Source organism: Crocodylus porosus, unplaced genomic scaffold (assembly GCF_001723895.1).
Source record: "Crocodylus porosus isolate Cpor-Errol unplaced genomic scaffold, CroPor_comp1, whole genome shotgun sequence".
Taxonomy (NCBI): Eukaryota; Metazoa; Chordata; order Crocodylia; family Crocodylidae; genus Crocodylus; species Crocodylus porosus.
Window position 1 is genome coordinate 4,433,284 of NW_017728932.1, and position 8,584 is coordinate 4,441,867.

The 8,584-nt window shown below is 49.3% G+C and overlaps 1 protein-coding gene across 1 annotated transcript in view; it reads right to left on the reverse strand.

Annotated features, from left to right (window-relative positions):
- The window catches only part of MYBBP1A (MYB binding protein 1a), a 64,439-nt gene that overhangs the window by 55,639 nt on the left and 216 nt on the right, over positions 1 to 8,584 (reverse strand). The window contains exons 2-10 of the mRNA XM_019545297.1: positions 8,441 to 8,569; positions 8,255 to 8,338; positions 7,932 to 8,006; positions 6,957 to 7,064; positions 6,365 to 6,555; positions 5,827 to 5,994; positions 2,827 to 2,944; positions 1,860 to 2,149; positions 519 to 626 (exon numbers count right to left, since the gene is read on the reverse strand). Coding sequence (XP_019400842.1) covers positions 519 to 626; positions 1,860 to 2,149; positions 2,827 to 2,944; positions 5,827 to 5,994; positions 6,365 to 6,555; positions 6,957 to 7,064; positions 7,932 to 8,006; positions 8,255 to 8,338; positions 8,441 to 8,569 — 1,271 coding nt within the window. The remainder of the gene's footprint in view (positions 1 to 518; positions 627 to 1,859; positions 2,150 to 2,826; positions 2,945 to 5,826; positions 5,995 to 6,364; positions 6,556 to 6,956; positions 7,065 to 7,931; positions 8,007 to 8,254; positions 8,339 to 8,440; positions 8,570 to 8,584) is intronic.

Consider the following 8,584-nt stretch of genomic DNA (forward strand, 5'->3'; position numbering starts at 1 on the left):
CCCCCGAGGTCTGGAACAGTCTGCCAGCGGAGGTGGTTCAAGCACCTACACTGAACACCTTCAAGAGCAAATTGGATGCTTATCTTGCTGGGATGCTATGACTCTAGCTGACTTCCTGTCCTTTGGGCAGGGGGCTGGACTTGATGATCTTCCGAGGTCCCTTCCAGCCCTAATGTCTATGACATCTATGAAGTAACATTTTCAAAAGCATCTGGATGCTTCCAGAGACAGCCTTCTTGGAGTGAAAAGGAATTTCCAAAGCACCTAGATAACTCAGGCGCCTAATTTCCATCTCCAAAAGTAATTTGGGCATTTAGTGGTTTATGCTTTCAGCAAGACTTCCCGCTTCTGGCCATTAGGCCTTAGGCTTCCCAAGTCATTCAAAGGCTTTGGAAAGTTTTGCCCTAAGTAGCCTGCCCATGTCACAAAGAATTTGTAGCTCCTTAGTACCATTCTAGTCTGCCAGCTAGAACTGTTCCACCAGCCTATGGCACTCGTGATCTTTAAATCCTTCTTACCTGGCAACCTCCATCACAAAATCCTCTTCCTTTTTTACTTGACTGTCAAGGAGGTCTATGAGTCGGTGGATAATCCATTTTCTGAGGCAGACCACACGGTGCTCAGTTCTTGCAATAAACAAACAGAAACAATTTTGAAGTAGCAGCTCACACATCGCAACGTATGAGATGCCAGAGGAAGGTGACAATGGGAATACCACAGGGCCTTTCCTCAGCTCAAAGGCCTCATGTAGAATGCAGCACAGGAAAATGTGTAGTAAGAAAGAGGTACCTCTACTACAGAAGCACCTTTCCTAAATATCACCTATGCTTGCCCTTCCACTATTAAAATAAGTATGAACTCAAGTCAGTTCTCTTCCAATGACCCATTGAATTTCATAGAAATGTGCTTCAAGAACTGCAAGGTTGCTCCCAAGGTCTCACAACTTCACGCACAGAGAAGCTATAATGTACTGGCAGTGTCTTTTACCCTGGAAGATCCCAAATGTTTTACCAGGCCTCTTTCATCTGTGCAAAACACAGCAAATCCACACACCAGTAATACTGTGCAAAACTTTATGGCTCCTTTATTTCTCTTAAATTGCAAATACAGCTGGAAGCTGAAGCAGAGTATAATTGTCCAGGGGGGTATATGGACAGTTTGGCAAGGGTTAGCACACTAACTTGCAAAAATGCCACATCGCTCGGGGCCTGCCTCCTCCATCTCACTGAAAACAAGCGCTTTGAGCAGCACAGCGCACAATGGCAGAATGCTGGGATGCTAGCATGGTAGTGACCAAGAAAATGGGAGCGGGGGGGGGTGGTCCTACTGAGATACCAGCAGCCTGGATTTTCTTGGGACATTCTCCTGCAAACAGAGAATTACAAGCACTTCTGTAAGTATAAAAGGTAATAGAGAATACGTTGCAAAGACAACTCTAATAGGCTGACCTGATCCTTTTATGATCCAGAGCCATTTAGCCCTATTTAATAAGCAGAGAGAGCTGGAGAAAAGATCCAGCAATTACTATGAAAGAGCTCACCTGAAGAAGAGAGCAATAGGAAGCAGGACTACTCTTCTAGCTAGCCTTATAGAAAGGGACAGGGCAAAGGAGAAAAGCCTCCAGTCAGCTTTGGCCACGGGAATAATTTTGTTTGCACTCCTTGGTGAGTTAGATTTTATAATATAGCTTTGAAAAGATGTTTGGGAGTGTTTGGCATCCCTCCACGGTTAGAGACCTTGGTACTTACAGCTGCCGAGGCCGATTGGGTGACACCTCACAATCCCACCAAGTTTAACACAGGTGGAAATGCAACACAGATCATATAGAAAGGGGAAGGCTATACTGTATGTACACTCACAGGTTTGCAATCTCCTGGTTCTGCTTTTGCCGGCTAGTCGTGAAATCTAAACAGCAGCTGAAGTCTGGCTTGAGGAACATGTTCTTGAGCCAGTCAAAGTATTTCACCAATGCCACAGGCTGCAGGTATTTTACCACCTTCCAAAAGCTCTGGACCACTGGGCAGCCTTGATTGGTAAGGGCAGAGAAACCAACCATCACTGCAAACTGCTTCTCTGGGTCATTGCAGTCCTGGAAGAATGCGTCAACATAAGCTTCCATCTCCGGAGCAAACCTAAACCGGCCCGGAAGCTGAAACACAGTTATGGACCATAGAGTGAATGGAGACAGAACACAGTCACGTTCATTCAAAACCTGATTGCCCTCAGCACACTGAAGCAACAGATCTGAAAAATCACCATGGTGGATGCTCTAAAGTTCTCCCTACTCCTCCATCTCACAAGCTCCTTGATAAGCCATTTCCGTACTGGCCTGACATACTATTTACCAATCACAAAGCCTCGCAAGCTCCATCTTGCACTAAACTTAGATGTCTCCAAACCCTAATTTCAAGCTAGACACAGCCCAAGTAGGAAGGTTAAAATAATCCTGGTAGGTTAAAATGCACATCGGCTGATACACAGCCCAGCTTTCCAATTGCAAAAACAACTATTCTGCTTTCTTGCAGCAGAAGTACCCCGTACAGGTCCTTCTTATGTAACTAGGAGTGTTAAGCAAGACTATACCTTAATTGGGTGTCTGTTTTCTGGTGTTTTAAGCAAGCAGTTGAGTTAGAACCAGCCAGACTGTTTCAAAGCCCCCACACGTGTGTATTTGCACAGCAGTATTAAAGTTAGCAGGAAAAAAAATGCCGTCAGCCAGTGCTTTCACAAAGGTATCGTTGAAAACGGCTGTTTACTTAAAGCAGGATGCAACCTCGAATATGAGGTTCCCAGCACGTTGCCCCGTTTTCTCAGAGGGGTGCCTACCTGAGCCGACACCACATGGTCGCCATAGCTCTGCATCACTTCTCCTCGGAGAACCGTCTGTAGCTGGTCCAGAGACAAGAGTGGGAGAGCACTGCCCAGCAAGCGGTAGCACATGTAACTGAGTGGAAACAAACACACTCCTTCAGGGAAGGACACAGCTGTACCAGCACACGTGGACAGGACAGACAGAAAAGCACCTGCTCAGGCCATGTGGAGCATGCAATGAAGTGGACCCCAATCAAGACACTGTGGCGGAGCATCGTCGGGGTGCTCGCCACTTAGTGGGTGGCTGCAGGCTAAGAGGAGTCTGCATAGCGAGCACCAGGGAGACACCCCCCATGACAGCTGTTTTAAGGGGGAAGGGGTGGGGCAAAGCACCTTTGGGTGCCTGCCACTTTAAACGCAAGAGCAGACAGCAGGGCAGCCAGCAGGTGCTGGCCAGCCTTGATGAGAAGGTCACATGGCCGCAAGCCGGGCCGTGTGATTGGAGGAGAGGGCCGAGCAACCTCTATTTTAGCTCAGGCCCACAGGGTTAAGGGAGTAGTCTGCTGCCAGCAGCTGGAGCAACAACACCCGGCTGAGCTGCTGCTCCTGGGACGGCGTGGAGGTAAGGGAAGAACTACGGGGAAGGCAGGCGCTCTTAGGGGCCTGGTGGGGTCCCGAGCCCCAGGAAGGCTACAACCTAGCGAGAACAAGGCCCAGCCTAGGCATGGGCCTACAGCTTGTGGGCCTACAAAGGGGCCAGGCAAACCACTGAGTGGATCAGGCAGGGGGTGAAGCCAGGGGCTCAGGTGAGCCCAGTTGGGCTAAGCCCCAGGCAGCATTGTGGAGGCACTGGGCCAACCCAGATTAGGGTGAGGGCTGTATGGTGCGGCCCAGGGGGGGCACCTTAGGAGCACAGGGGTCAGCAGCTACCAGGTTGACTTCCTGATCCCTCATGCTGGTCAAGGTGAGAGGGCCAGGACCTGAAGGCTGAAGGGCAATTAAGCCCAATGCAAGGGACAGGCCAGGGCCACAGTGAGCTATATGGCCCACCAGTTGGCCTGGAGGTGGGGCCACAGCCTGTAAGGGCTGAAGGTCCCTTTGGAGGGGGGACATCACAGCCAAAGAGGGTAGGGGTCAGCCAGTATGCAGGCTGGTATGAAGGAGGCTGCACTACAGTCTCTGGATGGGAGATATCTGAATGGGAGTCAGAGTGAGAGCCAGGCCTGGGGGGCGGAGAGACCCTAAATATATCACCCAGGAGCCGTAGAAGGGGAACTAGACTAGGGCAGGTAGGCCTGCATTGATCCTAGGCATGACCAGAAACTGCAACCTGCTGGGGAAGGGTGGTCTGGTGGGGCTGTCTGTGGCAGGACAGTCCCCAAGAAATATCAGGCGTCCCTACCCACCTTTCATTAGGGAGATAACTGGCCTGGCAACCCCAGCCCCCACCATCTGGTGGGTTGTTACTACTAGAGGGTAGTGGGGCCAGGTATGCCTGGGGGAGGCACCTGAGCCCAGCACAAGTAGTGGGAGACGGGTATACTTGGCAAGAAACACCTGAGCCCCATGTGGGCAAAGCAAATTTAGCTGGACACCATTCAGATGAAGGTCACAAGAGGCTGGCTGGCTGCCTGCCTGCCTGCCAGCCAGCCAAGGAGTGTGAGTGGCCTACATGGTCGCTTAAGGGAGGAGGGCAGGCAGACTGCCCTAGACAGGTAGGTGGGCCAGTATGGTGAACAGACCCCAGGAGATGCCCTCCATCACAGACACTCTCAGGCTGCTTGCTAAAGTGGGATGCATATATACCACAAGATTTGGGCAGCTCCTGTTTAGAAACTGGTTTCCTTGTCCCGCTGTAACTTTGACATGGTAAACAAACCAAAATCCCTTGGAGACAGGTCAAAGAGGTTCATCTCTGGATCTGGGTTTCTGGTCACAAGCTTGTGACAAAATGATGATTCAGATTTGAAGAGCAAAATAGCAGTTTTGACACACAGTTCACATATCTGTTCTTGTAATTTTTCTGTTCTCTAATTTAAAAAAAACCCCCAACATATTCTGGTGACCTCAACCACGCTATATAATTAGAAACCAACAAATGTTTGCCTCTGACACCTCTTTGGTTTTGGGTGTAATCAAACCCCTAAATCTAATTCAAATCCTTCCACCTGCCCTCATGAAAGGACAAATTCAAAAAGGCATGGGACACAACTTCCTGATTCTGTGCCACCTCCAAACAACATTATCAACGTGGTTTTTTTTTTTCTGTTGGTGTTTTTTTGGTTAAGAGTTGCAAGCTGTTGTATGCTGTATTCTTATCCTCAACCCCCTTTCCCAGAGCCCACAAGACCTTCCCATGTTCTTTGTGGCCTCAGAAATTTAAAAATGTAAAAATGAAACTGTCAGGAAAAGAATACAAGGAGCCTACATCACACTGCTGTTCAGTATTGTTACCTGTGGGCCAAGGTTAGGGACCACTGCTTTTGAGGGGTTTGTCTACATGCAAGATTTGCATCATTTAAATTACGTCAGTTTGATGTGAAACCAGTTCCTTCCTCCTGCAAATACCTTTATGATAGCACAGTTAATCTGTTTCCCCAAATCGAAATAGCTTACAGTTTTAAGGCATCTTTACACGTGTACAACTGCACCCCTAGTTATTCCTTTGGCTAAAGAGGCATAAAAACGATCTCTCTAGCTGGAATCCTACTAGTATAAAAAACTGTTCATGCCATGTACAAGAATTACAAGCGTGCAAAAAGCCAAAATTATTCCTCATCGTGTACTATCTTGTCCCAGCTGAACAAGAAACCATACAGTGCTTAACTGTTATTTCTTAGGTTGCAGAAGAGTTGCCTCTTCAGTTTGGAACAATTAAATTTGGTAAAAAGAAGAGGGAGGCAGTTCTCCTATGAGAGTCTGGGGTTTAATGTCCAGCTTTGGTCCCAGAGAGCAGCAAAGCATGCCTGGGGTGGGGAGCAGAAAAAAAAGTGACCGGAGCATTCAAGAGCAAACCTGTTTGGTCCCAACTTTTCTTTAAGCAACCCATTCTCCACAGCTTCTTTCCAGAACAGGTCAAAGGCACCTTCCTTCAGAGAAACACGCAGCAGATCCAGCCCTACACTTGGCAGATTCTTGTCCTTCTTCTCAGATTTGGCAGCAGTCTTCAGAACTGCTACAAGCCTGGGGGCGGGTGGGGGGGACAGGAAAAATTGCAAGAGGACAGAAAATAAGAGTCATCAATCCCAGAAAGAGACTGCTGAAGATCCATTCCACCCATGAAACTGCCTTCTGGAGTAGACCAGGACCTGCACTGAACCCGGACAAATTGTATGTGGCGAGTGCCTCCCAAGATGAACAGTGGCTGCAAATGTGGCATCAGCACCCCCAGCCATAGTGGAGATGGACTAACTCCAAACACCCTTGTCTCCCACTAGATTCAACAGAAAACACAGGTGCCCCTGCACCCCCTCATGTCAACACCTGAACACTTCCCACTTAAAGTGGGAAGGGTGGGGATATGGCATCTTTGCACCCTTCTACAACAACTCACTTGGGAACGTTTTCCGGGTTTACAAGGGTGGATGAGCCCAGCAGTTTCTTCAGTTTCTTGGGCTGAAGAACCTCGGGGAACTTCTGTATGGCCACAAGCAAGAGGTGCAGCTGCTCCGGGGAACTGAAGGCTGAAGTGAGGTCAGCCTGTAAAGTACTGAACAGGACCTCCTCAAACACAGCCTGAGGGGTCTGAACAGCAACACAGGTGAGACAGCAACACAGCAAGTGAGGCCTGGTTTGTACATGGCTACAGAATAGAAGAACTATTTACACCAGTGGTTCCCAGCCTTCCCCCACGACCCGCTGCTGGAAGCAGAGTGCGGCGGCAGCCTGGGGAGCTCCCGGCGTGCAGCGCAGCTCGCCCTTTGTGTGCAGGACCCTCACTTTGGGTTGCAACCTGAGGTTGGGAACTGCTAATCTACATGTAACCATAGATTTTTACCAAAACAATTATAGCAGAATAACTATCTTAAAAACAGGTGTAGGTCTATTGGTACCAGCTTATTCTTCTCCCCCTAGAACAATATACCTAGATAAGGTAATGCCACAAACCAAAAAACTCCCTAACTGATGTGCCGCATCTCCATTACCTCCGAGAGGATGTCAACAAGAGCTTGCCTAGGCAGATTTCGGAGGTACTCTGGGCGCTGTGACAGGCTTTGCAGAAGCTGGACACAATGCAGGAGGGTCTCCTGGTCCTAGAAGTTTAAAAAAATAGAGAGACAGAAAAAACAGAGACAAAAAGCTATGTCGTGAGGCTACAGCTGAGCCCAGGTAACCATCTGCTCTGAGTCTGCTGGTTTTAATAATAATAGAACATTTCAATTACTCCCCAAGCTACACATCCATTCTTTCTGAAGCACTATTTTCCATCTGTGACTGACAAGGTATGCCCATGCCACCAGAAAGGAACAGGTTTCAGCTTCTCTGTCCTATCTACGACTGTTCTTTTATTTCTGTCAGCAAACCTGAATGCATCTTTACTCTCCCATCCCCATTCACCCAAGTTTACTACCAAAGGATGTTTGGATTGGATTGGATTGCTTCCCTCTAAAAGGGCCATTCCCAACAGCTTCTCCTGAATACCCAGCCACTTCTGATTCCCAGATGAGAGAAATGCAGACTAATGTGGAATCACAAAACCTGTGATTTCAGCTCTCTGTACCCACTATCTGTTTTAGGTGATCCTAATTTCCAAAGCATCAGACTTCTTGGCAGCCTTTCAGGCATTAATCCTCCTTAAAACCCCTGTGAGAGGAGAAATATTTATTATCTCTTTCTTCAGACTTGGACTAGACACACCAAGAATAAAGCTGAGATTCTTGGAAGTGGTTTGGACCCCCTAGTTCCCATTGAAATAAATAGAAATTGGGCAGCTAAACACTTCCAAAAATCTTGCCCTAAGCTACGTGTTTCAGGTTACCCAAGAGGCCTACGGTTAACCAAGGAAAGGAATTAAACCTAGCCCGCTGGACTAAAGCACAGGCTGTCTGTCTGTCTACTTCGGGTTTTCTTCCGCACTTTGCACAGCATCAGTTCCTCTGTCAACGTGAGAGTAACGTTACCTTTATAAGACGGCCTGACTGGAACAGGGCCAGAACCCCAAAAAAGCTTCCGAAGGCAGCATTTCTTAAGAGTTTCTGAAAAGAAGACAACAAGCCTGACAATTGCGTATGCAAAAACACTGATATTTCGTACTCGACAGGAGGCACTCCAAGCGCAGCAGCAAATTGCTGACAGTGCCGCAGCAGCTCCCCGCTTGCATCCGCCATTGCCTCTGGGGGCACACAGCATTCACCCCAACAGGTTCAAAACCATTCGTCATCTATCTTCAAGGCGGCCTCCCCGAGGACAACCTATTCTCAATGGAAAACAGCGGGGGACTCACCTTTTTGACTCTGTCCAGGCCATGTTTTTCTCGGATCAGCTCCAGCACGGAGCCCAGGGGGATTTCCTCCATCGCCTGCAAAACCTGGGCAGGAAGGAGGGAGGCGAGACAGCGGGTCAACCTCCTAGAGGCCCCCGCTCCCCTCCCAGCGCTCCCCGCCTCGGGCCTGCAGCGCCGGGCACCCACCTGCGCCAGGGCCAGGCTGAAGCCGGGCCGCGCCGCCTCCCGCGTGGCCGCCAGCCCGTCCACCAGGCGCCGCAGGGCGTAGCGCAGCTCCTCGTCCTGCCGAGCAAGCGAGGGGCGCCGCGTTACAGGGAGGGGGCACCCCCG